The following is a 17111-nucleotide window of genomic DNA, read 5'->3' as shown; positions in this document are numbered from 1 at the left end:
GAGGATGAAATTCCATTTCTTGTTTGCAGTGTGATTTAGCACCCTAAGTTCAGGCTGCTCAAATGTGAGGGAGAGCCACAGGTTTGAAAGGGATTCACGACATACCCCTCCGGGCCGCTCCTGTCACAACGGTTAACGTTGGAAGACAACCATTACCGATGATGTGGATGCAGGATAAATTTTGGTTGGGCTCAAAAAAAAAACAACCACACAAAACTAATATATTACAAAAACAAAAGCTCGGCTGCCAAATGGAATCTGCAGTGCCAATGGAAAGTTCTGGTTCGGGTTTAACCCCTTTTTGTTTCTAAACTGCAACCGCAGTCAAGTTGGAGACGCACAAACGCATTTTCCATTGGACACACAGCTACTGCTGCCGGGCTATTGGTCACGACACCCCCTTTATCCTCCCCCTTACCCACTGGTCCCCAGAGTCCAGGTGCCAATTCGCATGCCTGGATCAGTCACCTCTGGCTCCGGCTACAAACTGGCATTTAGATGACAGTAAACTGCAGGAAAGTTGTCGCTTTTTAGATAGGCAAACTCCATAGTCTAGTTTCACCAAGGGTACTGTGGATGTATGGTCCACAAGTTTACACCGAAAACCGCTATGAGAGCAACTCCTGTTAAGTCACAACTTACTTGGATACCACTAGTCCAAGCATTCTGCAAGTAGCTGAGGACTTAGTAGGTACGCTGGCTACAAAGGGCATTCCAACGACTGCAGAGAGCACCAAACTGCCTCACCTAAGCCAAGCCGTACTTTAGCCAGCATCTTTGATGGCTCTTCTACAGAATCTCCCCTCGACACAGTTCTCTGCCATGCCATGTCTCGGTTAACTCCAGTGACCTAAGAGATTGTTTTATACTCAGTTTGTAATAAAACCAGTACAAAATAGAACAAATATTTACCTTATGCTACTGGGGAAGGAATACGAGAGAACATATTCCCCTCACATTCAACTACCAAGTCTGTCCTTCCTATCCAGGCTGAAATCAAGCTATAAACTGGTTTGCATATTCCTTTCTTTCTCAACTAAGGCAGCAACAAGACGAATGTTGACACTCATTCACTGAGGTGAGCTGGCGGCTGTGAAATGAAATCTCCCACACCCACTAAATCTAAACTAGCACATCCATAAGCAATTTAAACACACACTTGCCAGGCACAGGCACACGCTCGCGCACACACCCCTCCCCGCCCCCTCCCCCCCCATCCCTTTTCGGCAGTGAAAGTGGTATGGATTTATTCTTTACACTGAAATGTCTAATTACATGTTTCCTTAGGCTAGAAGGAGCTGTAGGTACACTAATTAGCACAGATAACAATTAACAGAACATATCAGCGCTTCGGATTCCATGAGTTCACTTGGTTTGTACCCATTATGGGCAACTGGATCTGAACTGACATGTTTACAGCACACTTCGCGATGGAAAGATAAGATGTTTGAAATCTCTCCCCACCACCAGCGTTGCCTCCCAGAGCCTGACCAAGGCTCTCCCGCCTCGGGTCCCCGAATCACAGAGATGCTTGGAAAAGGGAGGTAGCCCGGCCGTTCAACCCGGTAGGCCCCTGACTTTTAACTCCGGCTCTGTAAACTCATTCCGACCACCTCATCTCTCTCGTTCCCCAGTTTCCCGAGGGCACGGTGGGGGCCCACCCAGGGAGTGGGGAAGATCGGGTAATGGTGATAATTGGTGGTGCCGCCGCTGTTTATCTTTCCCGCAGCAATCATTCACTTTCACCCACTGGGCAGCAATCGAAGCATCCCTGAAGACCGGGCAGACCAGGGGAGCTACCCGACTGGGGGCACGGTCCCCGCCCGACCGTACTTCCCTCTAGGGCACAGCGAGGACCTTCGGGTTCACGCTGGCCAGAACGATCCCTTCTGCGGCCAAAGGCGAGACAGACCTGAGGAGATCGAGCTCCCCAACTCTCCCTCGCCCTGAAGCCACGGAGGGGAGGAAATGGGGTGGAATCCGGACGTCCTACAAAAAAGGGCTGGTAAATCTGTCAGGGTTACCAGGGCACTCGACCTTCTGGGGCGAGCCGGGAGAAGCTACTTTCTTCCCTCCTCCTCACCTCGTCTGGGCACCCGACGGGTGCAAGCGTCCTGACTCCCCTCCCCCGTCCCCAGTGGGGGAGGATGCACCTGCTCCCTTCTCCCTCCGACCCGATGGGCAAGGGAACACCTGCTCTCCGCACCCCGGCCCCTAAAGGGAGAGGATGGCCCCGCTCCCCTCTGCACGGGACCCAAAGGGGGGAGGCTGCGCCTGCCCCCCTCTCTCCCCAGGACCCAGCGGGGGAAGACGAACCTGCGCCGCCTCCCCCAGACCGAGAACGGAGGCAGTGGAGGCGGCTGCCCCCCTCCTCCTGGCGGGGTGGCGCCTGATCCCCCCAGGAGCGCCACTGCTCCGCGCCCGCCCCCGTTCGGGAGTGCGCCGCGTCCCGCTCTCTTACCCGAGCGGCCCGCGTCAGGCTCAGGTCCTTCATCACCTCCTCGAAGGCAGCCGTCTCCTCCGCCTGCTTCTGGTTGTGCAGCGCGATCTTCTCACTGAATTTCCGCGGATTGTTCGAAGTCGCCATCTTCTGCCCTCCCCTCCCGTCTCCGTCTCCGTCTCCTCCGTCTCCTCCTCCTCCTCCTCCACCTCCTCCACCTCCTCCACCTCCTCCTCCTCCTTCGCCTCTCCTCCTCCTCCTCCGAGGGACACCGCGCAGGCGCTGGCCCGGCCGCGGGAGGCCGCACGGCGCAGGCGCTGGCCGCGGCGCGCGGGAGGAGACCGAAGCGCCTGCGCACCCCGGGCCCGCTTGAAAGCCGGCGTGGGGGCGAGGAGACGAAGGGAGCGAAGGGGAGCGCGCGGGAGAAGTGGGAGGGAAGCGAAGTGCGGGCGCGAGCGCCACGAGCCTCGACGGACCCAACGGCTCCCCTCACAGCCGAAGAAAAATCAGGGCCCCAGACGAGGACGGCACTTAGAGCTCTTTCCCATCGTCGGGTCTTTCGGCCGCCACTCAGTCGTTTTTAGGGCGCAGACCACTGTGCTGAGCCCTTGGGAGAGTACGCTACAACAATAAACAGACACATTCCCTGCCCACAACGAACTCACAGTGTGCGGGGGGGGGGGGGGGTTTATTGACGCCTTTATTGAGCGCTGCCGTGTGCAGAGCGCTGTACTAAGCGCTCGGGAAGCACGATTGGGCCACCGATACACTCCCTACCCAACAGCGGGCTCACAGTCTTGATTCTGTTTCTGGCGATTAAGTTGTCTTGTTTTTGTCCGTCTGTCTCCCCCGATTAGACTGTAAGCCCGTCCATAGGCAGGGATTGTCTCTATCTGTTGCCGAATTGTCCATTCCAAGCGCTTAGTCCAGTGCTCTGCACATAGTAAGCGTTCAATAAATACTATTGAATGAATGAACGAATAGAAGGTGGGAGACAGACCACACAACATAACAAGTAGAGAGGCACCGAAATAGAGAAATAAAATTCTCGATATAGAGGGGGATGCCCCAATGCTGGGGAAGTGCATCCTTTCACAGAAGTATCAGTCAAGCAGTGGTGCTCATTGAGCGCTTACTCTGGGCAGAGCACAGTACTAAGGGCTTGGGAGAGTACAATACAATAGAGGTGATTGACACGATCCCTATCCCACAAGGAGCTTACTGTCTACACGGAGAGATGGACGTTAATGTAAACACTGGAGAAGCAGCGTGGCTCAGTGGAAAGAGCCTGGGCTTGGGAGTCAGAGGTCGTGGGTTCTAATTCCAGCTCTGCCACTTATCAGCTGTGTGACTTTGGGCAAGTCATTTAACTTCTCTGTGCCTCAGTTACTCCATCTGTAAAATGGGGACGAAGGCTGTGAGGCCCACGAGGGACAACCTAATGACCTTGTATCTACCCAACGCTTAGAACAGTGCTTGGCACATAATAAGCGCTTAACAAATACCAACATTATTATTATTATTATTATTATTAAATGACAGCTATTCCCATAAGTGCATAAGAAGCACATATAACTAATCTGGTCTTATGCTGTTGCATCATCTCTGACCCAGAGCGACACCGTGGACACATCTGTCCCAGAACGCCCCACCTCCAACTGCAATTGTTCTGGTAGTGGATCCATAGAGTTTTCTTGGTCAAAATCCGGAAGCCGTTTACCACCACTGCCTCCTTCCGCGCAGTGAACTCGAGTCTCCACCCTCGGCTCTCTCCCGTGCCGCTGCTGCCCAGCACGGATGATTAAGTGTAATTATTTAAGTACTTGCACACTCCCAGTGCACCCTACTTCAATCTGGCAGTGGGCAAGGGTTACTTCCTGAATTCCATAACAAGGATACAGTACCAGGGAATCGGGAGGCGTACAGTCTGTGGCGTACGGCGTCTCCAGGCGAGCCTGTGGCACAAATAATAGAACCCACGTTGCCTTGTCCCCCAAGTGTTATGATCAGAAGACTGCCTAAAGAATAAAAGGCCAGGACTCAAGTCCAGTGACATCCCCCTACGCACACGAAATCCTTTCTCTTCCAAAGAGATAGGAAAGACTGTAGCCTTGGAAATATGGGCCTCGACCAGCACCTCCTCAACATGCTTCCACCACGTCCCAGCCATCTTGGAAAGGGGGTTGAGCCTAAACTGCAGTTTGTCACTGCCACTGTGAATAAGTTATGCGTATTGTATGTACAGGTGATACTCTGGGGGACTGTGCACAAATCATTCCATATGCGCGTGCGTGGCTCAGTGGAAAGAGCCTGGGCTTCGGAGTCAGAGGTCATGGGTTCAACCCCCGGCTCTGCCACCTGTCAGCTGTGTGACTGTGGGCAAGTCATTTAACTTCTCTATGCCTCAGTTCCCTCATCTGTAAAATGGGGATTAACTGTGAGCCTCATGTGGGACAACCTGATTACCCTGTATCTACCCCAGCGCTTAGAACAGTACTCTGCACATAGTAAGCGCTTAACAAATACCAACATTATTATTAAATACCCACAAGGAGTACATAACTTACCCTAGATGATTTAATCAAAAGTCACCCGGCATTAGGGGGCAACCAAAGGCCGAAAAGTAAAGATAATAATAATTACGGTGTTTGTTAAGTACTTACTTTGTGTCAGGCACCGTACTAAGTGCTGGGAGAGGGGCAGGGATACAAGCAAATCGGGTTGGACACAGTCCTTGTCCCACATTGGGCTCACAGTCTCAATCCCCATTTTACAAGTGCAGTAACAGGCACAGAGAAATTAAGTTATTTGCCCAAGGCCACACAGCAGACAAGTGGTGGAGGCAGGATTAGAACCCATGATCTTTCTGACTCCTAGGCCCGTACCCTATCCACTTTGCCATGCTGCTTTGTCCAAGTAGGCCTTGGACAAACCTACCCCAGGCCAATCATACTTAGAGCACACAAACCTCATCTTTGGCACCGGGCTAAAGACTGCAAATGCATTTTCCCACTATGACAGTACCGTCTGCATGACACCCAATTAGAAAATCAAGAGGAAAGCAATCACTTTGAGAGGCTGGCAGGAGCTGCCCACTTAAAGGAAAGAGGAGAATTAGTGCCCTCCATGTAGACAGCCCAACCAAATCATGAAGTTCCAAAAATCCAATTGGAGGCCAAAATTATCCCTTTAGGCTGTGTTCTTTGAGCACATCAGCTGGGTAACAACCCAATCTTCCAATCGGGAGGGCGTGCAGTCCCAGCCTGTTTGTCATTCAGTAAACTGTCAAGTGGGGGATGGGGACAATAAGGCATTAAAGTCTATCCAGCCGCAGTGCAGGCCCAGTGTGTTCATGGACAAGAGTTTTGAACCTGCTGACATGCACAAACGACTACTGCGAGACAGTCACTGAGAATCCCGCATTCTATAGTGAACAACAAATGACAAGGCCATCTCACACATCAGCACGGTTTCTTCTTGAGGACGGAGTCCACAATTAGAAAAGTTAAGCTCCACTAGACAGGGTTTGGGAGGATAATGGAAGGCAGCAGGATACGAAAACAGCTGCTGTCCAGGCAGCTGAAAGAAGAGAAGTCACTCAACACAGGTAGGCCAGGCATAAGTCTTCAAGGATACACCGATGCAGAGTCCGGAGCCATGTAACAGGACAGCTAGACAACTGAAAAACAACAGCAGCTTGACAGATAACACCAGCGTGCTGCTGTCAGGGACAGAATACCTCAGTATGAATTGAAGTGACACAGGGCCACCAAGGGGACAGAGGATGCTAATGCCCAATCCCCAAGCAACTGAGAGGTCTTCAGCAGGAATCCCTATGCTCGGTAGGGGTCTTTTTTTCCCCAAGAGGTAGCATGGCCTAGTGGAAAGAGCATGGGCTGGGGGATCAGAGGACCTGGGTTCTAATCCCAGCTCTGCCAATTGCTTGCTGTATGATCTTGTGCAAATCACTTAACTTCCCTATGTCTCAGTTCTCTTGTTCTCCCTCCTGTTTGGACTGTGAGCCCCATGTGGAACAGGGACTGTGTCCAACCTAATTGACATATCTATCCCTGCACTTAGAACAGTGTTTGACACATTGTAAGCACTTAATAAAGGAAGGAGCAAGGTGTAGAGGATAGAGCACAGGCCTGGGAGTCGGAAGGTCATGGGTTCTAATTCCGGCTCTGCCGTTTGCTGTGTGACCTTGGGCAAAGCACTTCACTGTGCCTCAGTTACCTCATCTGTAAAATGGGGATTGAGACCATGAGCCCCACGTGAGACAGGGACTCAGTCCAAACCGATTTTTCTTGTATGCACCGCAGTGCTTAGTATGGTGCCTGGCACAAAGCAAGTATTTAACAAGTACCATTATTCTTAAATACTATAAAAAAGGAGTGGGGGAAGGTGTAGGGGCAAGAGGAGGCATTCTGAACTTTGCTCCTCAACCAAATCCCGTTCACCGGAGTAGCGTCTGGGACCCGAACTGCAATACCCCGAACGGCAGGTTCAGCCCAGACAAGACCGCTGAGCCCCCCATCTCCACTGCCAACGTGGGAATCGGGGGGGGGGGGGGGTGACACGACCCACCGGGGTCACTCAATCCCGCCTCCCCCGGGTGGCCTGGATCACCCACCCCCTGCCCAGCCCTCTCGTCTCTCCGCCTTTCCCTTCTCATCCCGGCCCCGGTGACTGCTCTGAGTTGACTTGTTTTGATGTGTATATATCTATAATTCAATTTATATTGATGCTATTGATGCCTGTTCACTTGTTTTGATGTCTGTCTCCCCCACTTCTAGACTGTAAGGCCGTTGTGGGCAGGGATTTTCTCTCTTTATTGCTGAATTGTACTTTCCAAGCGCTTAGTACGGGGCTCTGCACAGAGTAAGTGCTTAACATAGTAAGCGCTTAACAAATACCAACATTATTATTATTATTAATAAATATGATTGAATGAATGAATGAATGAATACTTATTTCAGGCCAGCATGGCCCATTTGGACTCCCTACTCAACCTCCCCTCCTTTGATGCACAAATCCATGCACTCCAACTCTGCCCTCTCTGTCCAGTTCAACTCCCTCCACTGTCCTGTCCCTCCACTGATCCCACACCTCATCCACTGCTATCTAACTTGTTTTTTCTGACTCAATACTCCCAATCAATCAATCAGTCATATTTATTGAGCACTTACTGTGTGCAGAGCACAGTACTAAGCCCTGTACTGTCCTAGTTCTCCCCTTACTTCTCTGACCAATAGTTCTCCGGATCTTTCGCCGCCTCTACCCTTGCTTCCTGCTCTTGAACTGTAATTGCCTCTCAAGGCTCCATTCTGGGTCCCCTTCTCTTCTCCATCTACACTCACTCCTCTGGGGAACTCCTCCCACTCCCATGGCTTCAACTATCATCTCTGTGTGGATGACTTCAGTCTGCCTCATTAGCTCTAACCTCAATCCTTCTCTGAAATCTTTCACTTCCTTCTGTCTCCAGGATCCCTTTATATAGATGTCCTACTGGCATTCTCAATCTCAACATGTCCAAAACTCTACTCCTCAATTTCTATCCCAAATCCTCTCCTCCACCTAACATGTTCATCGCAGCTGACAGCCCCACCTTCCTCCCCGTCTCTCGAGCTTGCAACCTTGGCATGATTTTTGACCCCGCCCTCTCTTTCAACTGCCATATTGTCTATCACCAAGTCCCGCCCATTCTTCCACCACTTGTCTTGTGTTGTCGAGTCACCTCCGACCCACAGCGACTCCATGGACGCATCTCTACCAGAACGCCCCGCCTCCATCTGCAATCGTTCTGGTAGTGGATCCATAGAGTTTTCTTGGTAAAAATCCGGAAATGGTATACCATCGACTCCTTCCGTGCAGTAAACTTGAGTCTCCGCCCTCAACTCTCTCCCATGCTGCTGCTGCCCAGCACGGGTGAGTTTTGACTTGCAGTAGATTGCCTTCCACTCGCTAGCCACTGCCCAAGCTAGGGATGGAGTGGGTATGTCTCTGCTTGACTCTCCCTCCCATAGCCAAAACGGGTAGAGTACAGGAAACTCTCCAGATGCAATCCTGAGAGGGGACTTCCACCAGGCTATCTCCATAATCCATCCCTTCTTTCCCATCCAGACCAACACCATGCAGGTCCAAGGCATTTGTCAATTCCCGACTCGATATGCTCATTATGGGCAGAGAACGTGTCTGCTAATTCTGTGTTGTACTCTTCCAAGCACTTAGTATAGTGTTCTGCACAAAGTGAATGCTCAATAAATACCACTAATTGATTGATTCCTGTATCAGCCTCCCCACTGATTTTCCTGCCTCCAGTCTCTCCCCCCTCCAGTCCAAAACTCACTGCTGCCCTGATCATCTTTCTAAAACATCATTCTGCATGTGTTTCCCCACTTCACAAAAACCTCCAATGGCTGCCATTCCACTCAGCATCCAGTAAAAACTCCTGACCAATGGCTCAAAGGCACTCAATCTTGCTCTCTCCCTGCTACCTTACTTAGCCCTCACTTGGCAGTTTCAGCCAGCCCTTCTGTGTCCCCTCTGTCCTTGGGTCTGTTCTGGGTTCTAATCCCAGCTCCACCAGTCTTCAGCTGTGTGACCTTGGCAAGTCACTTCACTTCTCTGTATTTCAGTCACCTCATCTGGAAAATGGGGATTGAGACTGTGAGCCCCATTGGGGACAGGGACTGTGCCCAGCCTGATTTGCTTGTATCTAACCCAGCGTTCACTACAGTGCCTGGCACACAGTAAGCGCTTAACAAATACCATTATTATTATCACTTTTTTGTATTGTGTGCTCCCAAGTGCTTACAACAGACCTCTGCACACAAAAAGCACTCAATAAATACCATTGATAGAGGGATTACCTAACCACTCTCTTCTTCCACTGCACATCAATTAGCATGCTTGGTTCCTCTCAAGCTATCCTACTCTCTGGTCCCTGCTCTCATCTCTTCTGCCTCCAACCTCTTCCTCACATCCTCCCCTCTGCCTGACACTTCCTCACCCTTCATACCTGACATACCACAGCTTTCCCCATCTCCAAACCCCTTCTGAAATCACATCTCCTCCAGAAGTTACCTTACTGCTACGGGCTCTCGTTATATCCCGGCTAGACTACTGTGTCAGCCTTCTCTCTGACCTCCCTTCCTCCTCTCTCACCCCGCTCCAGTCTATTCTTCACTCTGCTGCCCGGCTCATCTTCCCACAGAAACGATCTGGGCATGTCACTCCCCTTCTTAAACAACTCCAGTGGTTGCCTATCGACCTCCACTCCAAACAAAAACTCCTCACTCTAGGCTTCAAGGCTCTACATCACCTTGCCCCTTCCTACCTCTCCTCCCTTCTCTCTTTCTACCGCCCACCCCGCACGCTCCGCTCCTCTGCCGCCCACCTCCTCACCGTCCCTCGGTCTCGCCTATCCCCCCGTCGACCCCTGAGCCACGTCCTCCCGCGGTCTTGGAATGCCCTCCCTCCTCACCTCCGCCAAACTGATTCTCTTCCCCTCTTCAAAACCCTACTTAAAATTCACCTCCTCCAAGAGGCCTTCCCAGACTGAGCTCCCCTTCTCCCTCTACTCCCTCTACCGCCCCCCCTTCACCTCTCCCCAGCTTAACCCTCTTTTCCCCCCATCTCCCTCTGCTCCTCCCCCTCTCCCTTCCCATCCCCTCAGCACTGTACTCGTCTGCTCAACTGTATATATTTTCATTACCCTATTTATTTTGTTAATGAAATGTACATCGCCTCGATTCTATTTAGTTGCCATTGTTTTTACGAGATGTTCTTCCCCTTGATGCTGTTTATTGCCATTGTTCTTGTCTGTCCGTCTCCCCCGATTAGACTGTAAGCCTGTCAAACAGCAGGGACTGTCTCTATCTGTTGCCGACTTGTTCATTCCAAGCGCTTAGTACAGTGCTCTGCACATAGTAAGTGCTCAATAAATACTATTGAATGAATGAATGAATGAATGAATGAATGAAAGCACTTATCATGTGCCAGGCACTGTACTAAGCACTGGGGTAGATACAAGAGAATCAGGTTGGACACAGTCCCTGTCCCACAAGTGTTCGCAATCTAAAAGTAGGAGGAAGGAGGATTTAATTCCCACTTTCCAGATGAGGCCACTGAGGCCCAGAAAAGTGAAATGACTTGCTCAAGGTCCCAAAGCAAGCAAGTGGCGGCCTGCTGTGGGCAGGGATCGTCTCTCTCTATTGCTGAATTGTACTTTCCAATCGCTTAGTACAGTGCTCTGCACACAGTAAGCACTCAATAAATACGATCACTGATTGTTACCGAGAACCAGACCCCAGGCCGAAGCTTCATCATCCCCATCTCCCCCACCCAGCATTCCAGTTGCAATGGAGCGTTCCCCCTGCATTTAGTTCAGAGTGATCAACTCTTGCTCTCAGCTTCTCAGTCTCACTCTGTGGCCCACAGTTTTCCTGGGAAGAGAAAATCTACAAACGACACTCCCAAGCCAAATGAAAATGGTGAGCAGTTTCCACACCCACTACTGCATAAACCTAGGGTGGGGGTGGTCTATCCTGGAAGATGCCAGTAGCACCTTTGCCCTGAAATTTGCCAAGCAGAAACAGCAAACAGTATTCCCATTGTAAACTGTAACATGAAGTGCCGTTCACTGCATTGCAGACAGCCTACCCTCCCGGTCTACTCAAGATGAAATAAAATCCCCCCTCCGATTCTGCAAGTGGAAAAGCAGCATGACCTAGGGAAGGAACCCAGGCCTAGGAGTCACAGAGGACCCAAGTTCTAATTACAGCCCCACTTGCCTGTGTGACCTTGGACAAGTCACTTCACTGCTCTGTGCCTCAGTTTCCTCATCTGTGAAATAGGGATTAAATACCTGTTCTCTGTCATCCTCAGGCAGTGAGTCCTATATAAGACAGGGACTGGGTTAGATCTGATTCCCTTGAGTCTACCCCAGTGCTTAGTACAGTGTTTGGCACAAAGGAAGTACTTAAACCGATATCGCTAAACCAATATTGGCTTAACCAATATCATTATTATTATTATTACTAGAAAGGAATGCAATTCCTTCTGCTAGATCAATCGCTGGGGTTTTTTGAGTGCTTACTATGTGCAGAGCACTGTACTAAGCGCTTGGGAGAGTACAACAGAATTAGCAGACACGTTCCCTGCCCGTAACAAGCTTACAGTCTCAAGGGGAAGACAGACGGTAATATGAATAAATACTTTATAATATATGATTTAAAAACATGTATATAAGTGCTGAGGGGTCAAGGGTGGGGTAGATATCAAATATCCTAAATAGGAAAATTTCTTCTTGAGATCAAAGGGACACACACGCCTGAGAGGAGAGCCCTTCCACTTCACTTCTATCGAGTAAAAGGCAGTACCCAAATTCCCAGATTCACTCCCTGATAAGCGGATGGTCGGACCTGAGGTTCAGCTACTTAGCAGCAGGTCTCCTATGTGTCCCAGAGGGAACTCAAACAGCATTCACCATCTTCTTCCCCTCAGTGGGGTCAATCCCATCACGGTGTGGGAGTAAACTGGCCAGACTTTCTAGAACTCAAGGTGGGACAGGGGATGGGGTTTAAAATGGGGGGCCGAGGGGAAGGGCAGAAAGGGAGTGGAGGTGGGCGGAGGGAGGGATTGAATGAATGGAAAATAGGAGAGGGGAGGCAGGGAGAGACATGGCCACTGCTGGTGGTGCTGCCTGCTGTTTCTGCCACCTACTGCTTAGTCCCTGCAGTTCTGTTTGGGTCAGGAGGCAGCTGAAAACTAGTGCTCACCGTGGTCGTTGAATGCGGCAAACCGGCTCTTCTGAATCACTGATACAAGTTTCTCGGTTGGCCAGGTGACGTGTTTCCAACCAGGCCACGGATTCCCAACCATGGCTCGGAAGGGCCCATTCTGCTATGGTCCCAGGCCGCCCCCATCCCCGCCCCGCACCCCCACCTAAAGCAACCCCACTAGGTAAAAGTTACTCCCAAAAGGCAGGCAAGTTTCCCCAGAGGAGATGGAGCTCTCCTGTAGCTTTGAACGTTACACACACACATGCACACATTGTACTCTCCCAAGCGCTCGGTACAGTGCTGTGCACACAGTAAGCGCTCAATACACACGATCAAATGAACAAACTCCCTTGGGACCTAGCTAGCGCTCGACGCCTACTCAGCTGCTCCCAGGCAGCTCTGCCCCAAGGATGCTGCAAGGGGTCAAACAGCAGCATTGCGGGGGCTGGGGTGGGGAGGGGGGTCGATCTCAGGGTGCACTCTTTGGATGACGCCCAGGCCTGGCAAAGAACCAAAAATCTCAAGTCTCCTGGATTCTTTGGCCAAGAGATGATGTCACAGTAATGCCAGCTCCTCCTCTCCTCCCTCATCAACTGATAAGCCAAACATTTGACAGAATAATGACCCGTTGCCAAGGACTGTTGATCCTAAACTTCCCATGTTCCCCCTCCAAGCCCCCCAGGGCTGCTGCAAACCCTGCACCGTCTCTGGCTGCTGGATCAGTGAGGGGGAGGTGGTGGAGTTGTGTGCGTGTGTGTGTTGGGGGGGCGCTTCTCTGACAGAGCCGGCGGCGTCTGCAGCTGCTGGGAGGCGGAGGAGATGGGGCTGTGGATTATTTCAGCCACACATGTACTCTCGGTGGCCACCATCCCAGGGGGTTAACCTCATGGGGTGGTGGCCCGAAGGAAAGGCCAGAGAGCCAATGGCAGCGGCAGTAAGGCCCTGCCTATCCAAGACAAAACTCCAGTTCGCTCCCGGGGAAAGAGGAGCGGAAGCGTTCCGGGGAGAGTCCATCTCCACCATCTAACCCTTCGCCCCATCCCCTCAAAAGCCCCCGGCAGCAGTTCTCCCGCACCCCTTTCTCTTTCCAGCTGGTTTGCTAGTTGCTAATTTGTCAGCACGAGCGTTACCAGCAGCAAAGATGTCTCAGAGACAGTCTGTAAGCTCTGGGACTGCAGTTTTGAGTCCCGCTGCTGGTTACACATGGAATTAGCCTGGTGGTTTCTCCGTCCAAGGGCTGTGTCAGGGTCCTGGAGCTGAGTTCAATACATCTGAGAGATTCAGGGGGAGTTGCCATGACCTAGACTTCTAATCCCCGACTCGGTGGAGGCTGCTCTCCAGACAGGGGCCCAGGGAGACCTAATTAAAACCACATCAGCCCCAAGCGTATAGGGCCAGGAAAGACCTAGGCTCCTCTTCAATGGCCAGAAGGCTCCCCCTTCCTGCAGGGGGAGGGGAAGCGAAGCCAGACCATGTGAAGGGCTCGAGAGAAAGGGGAGGGAGCGGAACTCCGCTCCAGGCAGGATTGAATAGCCCAATAACCTCCCTTGGCCCCACCCTGCAGAGCACCAGAGAGCCAGACAGCCTTCAGGATTAGCTGTTCTGAACGAAAATGCCATTGTAAACTCACCTGCTCTGGGCAAGAAAGACAGAGAGTGAGAGAGAGAGAGAGAGATGGAGGGAGAAAGGGAGAGATGGACAGGAAGAAAGGGAGAAGGGAGAGAAAGAGAGGGGAGAGAGGGAGAGAGCGTAGCCAGATTCTGGGTCCACTGGCAACCTGGCGTGTCCAGCCCCCGCCGGATGCCCAACCACCGAGGAAACCGGACTAAGGAGCAAGAGGGCTGGGGACCGGGGCTAAAAAGCACCAAGCCTCCCATCCCCAAACCGTCTGCCCCAAGGAATCCATCGGCTAGCCACACGCGGAGGAGTGGACTACAGGGCCCCTAATGTACCAAGTAAAAGCTGCTCCCGAGCCAAGATGAGGGAAGCGGGGGGGAGAAGAATTCACTGGTTCCCCCAGCGTGCCCGGGGCTGGGTTTTGAGTCTATTTATTCATTTTAAACAATCATATACATTTCCAGGCACACCAAACGAATGAGCAAAAGACGGGTAGCACCGTGGTGGCAACAAGCGCCTGGAGTGGGCTGCACATACACAGACAGAGGCTGCTCCATCTGTTCAAGGGAATTTAAAATGTGCCAACCAAGGTTTAATCCCCGTAATGTTATTACTGCTCAGAGCCTAACAAATGAGTCAGAAGGCGCTGCAATCAAACACGTTCCTTGGTTTGTTCCTAAAGTTGAGATGATCCTGCACCCGAGAGCCCCGGATTATTTTCTGGGCTCTGGTCACCTGCCCCGGGGCCCCAGGCCAAAGCCAGAGGTGGCGGGGCATGGGGAGGCCCACAGAGGGATGCCACCAACAAGCCGCCACCCCTCCATGACTCAGTTTTCACCCATGGCGGAGGGAAATGCTCAGAACTGTGACTCCTCCAGCCCCAGGAGGTGTGGAAAAGCAAATGAGAGAAAGTACATAAAGGACTTGGAGACTCTAGGAGGCGGGTACTCCAATGAGAAGGTCCTATTGTCTTCAACTTGGACCTGCAGCCCCCAGACTGCCTCCCTCCAAGCAGCTGGACCCCATTAGCAGTTGCTGGAGATGGGGAGAAGAGGCTGGAAGGTCTCTAGGAAGAAACAAGGGCGAGGGGGAGTGGGGGGGGCGGCCACCAGGCCCCTCGGCTCAAGATCGGACACTGCCTGCTAGGACCTCCTTCCCAAAGAGGAGGACGGCTGTCGTTCCCTTGGGTTAGGCGGCAGGGGGTGGGGGTGCAAGGCAACTGGAGGCCCAGAGTCCTTAGGTAAGGCAAGGCCTCAGTCCCCAGCCGGGATAGCGTGGTCTCACTTTCGCCATACCCAGGGCAGTCGCAGGAGCATGTGGTCAGCGTTTCTTCCCCCAGCAACACACACTCGCAAACACTCTTTCTCCTCCTGTTGGACCCGCTCTAACTTTCCAGCTCATTACAAGTCCACAGCCAGCCAGCCAGCCAGGCAGCGGGGGGAGCCCTCTCTCCAAACGGCTTTCAAACAAGCTGGACCCAAGACACCATGCATTTTCCCACATATAGACTCCAGGTGCGGAATGAAGCTTCTGCCCTTGCTGAGTCAAGAGCTGCTGGGCTGGGCCTCTCAACACCAAAGCTGGGAAGGAACAAGACATCTGGAAATGGACATTTTCTTGCAACCTCGGTATCCTTTCAGAGTGGACGTCCACACACAACCTAGGTTGCTGTCAGGGCAACGGGAGGTTAGGAGACTCAAAATCCTGCCTACGTACTAACGTGCGGAGGACAGCTTTGAAACCCCCCCTTTTTTTTTTAGGTTGTAAACGTTCACAAAGTTAAGATTCAAGCCAGTTTCTGGTAAATTAAAAACAGCTTTTTTAGCTTTTAAAGTTTACAGTACAAAAATAATTTTCCTTTCTTCCAGAAAAAAAACACAAAAACGAACATTCCATTAACCAGCCGAGATGATTATGCACAATCAACAGGGTAATGGATCTGCAGTTAGATAGTGGGGACCCGCCCCCCACCACCCCCTATCCCGTGCACCTCTGCCAGCTGCTCTGGAACAAGCTGTTCAGAGGTGCTAGCTGAGCCGGGTGGACTCGCAACTGGCTATGGGACTTCAGCTTTCAAGCTGCCCGCTTTGATATGGCTCGTCCAGAAGCAGTCCCTAAAGAAAAATGATTTCAGGTTATTTTACCCAGTTCCGGGGCGAGGGAGGCTGAGAAATTACTGAAAGTTTCAAAAACACTTTTAATAGCCCTTCAGGAGGGGGACTGCCAATCAAATGGCTAACCGGGTTTTCCTCCCACTCCACTCTGGCACTCAAGTACGTTCAGTGTCGAGGTGGAGGCACTTGGGCCGCTCGGGGGTGTGCTATGGGCTGGGGTTGGGGGGGATGGGGGCGCTGCCTGAGAGAGCCAGGCTTGTTGGCAAGGGGACTCGTTCGTATTAATGTTTTGGAGGACGATCCCAGAAGCATTTCTCTTGGAAGAATGTCCGTGAATGTCAAACATTCTCGAAAAACATGTAACCAATAAGTTGCGTGTACTCTGCAGATCGGTTAGGAACGAGGCAGATCATAAAAGTGAGGGCTTGAATTTGTCTTCTGGATCCTTTTGGTCCATATGGAACAACAAATGGCTGAATGTTTTCCTTAAGTCCTGCCCTGTCTCTCCCCGCCCCGTTCCCCCCGGCCCCCCATCTCAGCCTCCCTGGGTTCTTCCAGCCAAGAGATGACCTCTTGCGCCAACCTGGTTTCTGGACAACCGCCCCCAGGAATAGGCTGGCCCTAGACTAGCCACAGGGCATGGCCACAGCAGCGGGTGGGAACAGATGAGGCACCAACCTAAAATGGCGCAGGAAGCAAGGCAGGGGGGTTGGGGGGCACATATCTGCCATGAAGTTCGGCAAGAGGAATTTTTACAATAGGAACATAAACTCATTTGTTGACTCCAGTCTAGGGTAACTTTTGGGAAGCCAGAGAATATTACTGTTGCCACAAATATCACCCCTAGGCCAGGATTTTCTTTTTATTGCAGTTTCTAATGTGCCAAGGTCAGTGCTGGCAGAAACCCCCATCTTAACAGCAGCTGCAACTATCACTAATTCCAGGGTGTCCTGATCACATGGGTTCCCCTTCCACCTCTCGTTCCTGAGCAGAACAGTGAGGAATTCACTTAGGCAAAAAAGACAAAAAACAAAAAACCTCAAAGCCCACCATATATTGGGAATAGAAGAATTCTGCAACCAATCAGAGTAAAGTTAAGGAAGGTCAAAATCTGAGCTTTTTATAACTTTTATTCTGGGAATTAAAATTAGAGAA

General features: G+C 51.6%; 1 protein-coding gene and 1 non-coding gene across 11 annotated transcripts in view; both read right to left on the bottom strand.

Annotated features, from left to right (window-relative positions):
* The window catches only part of CRTC1 (CREB regulated transcription coactivator 1), a 97591-nt gene extending 94956 nt beyond the window's left edge, over positions 1–2635 (bottom strand). For all 10 annotated transcript variants that reach the window (XM_029051926.2, XM_029051930.2, XM_029051931.2 and 7 more), the window contains exon 1: positions 2462–2635. In XM_029051926.2, coding sequence (XP_028907759.1) covers positions 2462–2587 — 126 coding nt within the window. In that variant the 5' untranslated portion in view covers positions 2588–2635. The remainder of the gene's footprint in view (positions 1–2461) is intronic.
* A 5743-nt stretch (positions 2636–8378) lies between these two features.
* Positions 8379–8516, bottom strand: LOC114806772. The gene has a single exon (XR_003754833.1). It is a non-coding gene; the product is annotated as a small nucleolar RNA SNORA7 (small nucleolar RNA).
* Positions 8517–17111: the final 8595 nt, after the last annotated feature.

This window comes from Ornithorhynchus anatinus, chromosome X1 (genome assembly GCF_004115215.2).
Source record: "Ornithorhynchus anatinus isolate Pmale09 chromosome X1, mOrnAna1.pri.v4, whole genome shotgun sequence".
NCBI lineage: Eukaryota > Metazoa > Chordata > Mammalia > Monotremata > Ornithorhynchidae > Ornithorhynchus > Ornithorhynchus anatinus.
This window is presented reverse-complemented; position numbering and strand designations above follow the sequence as displayed.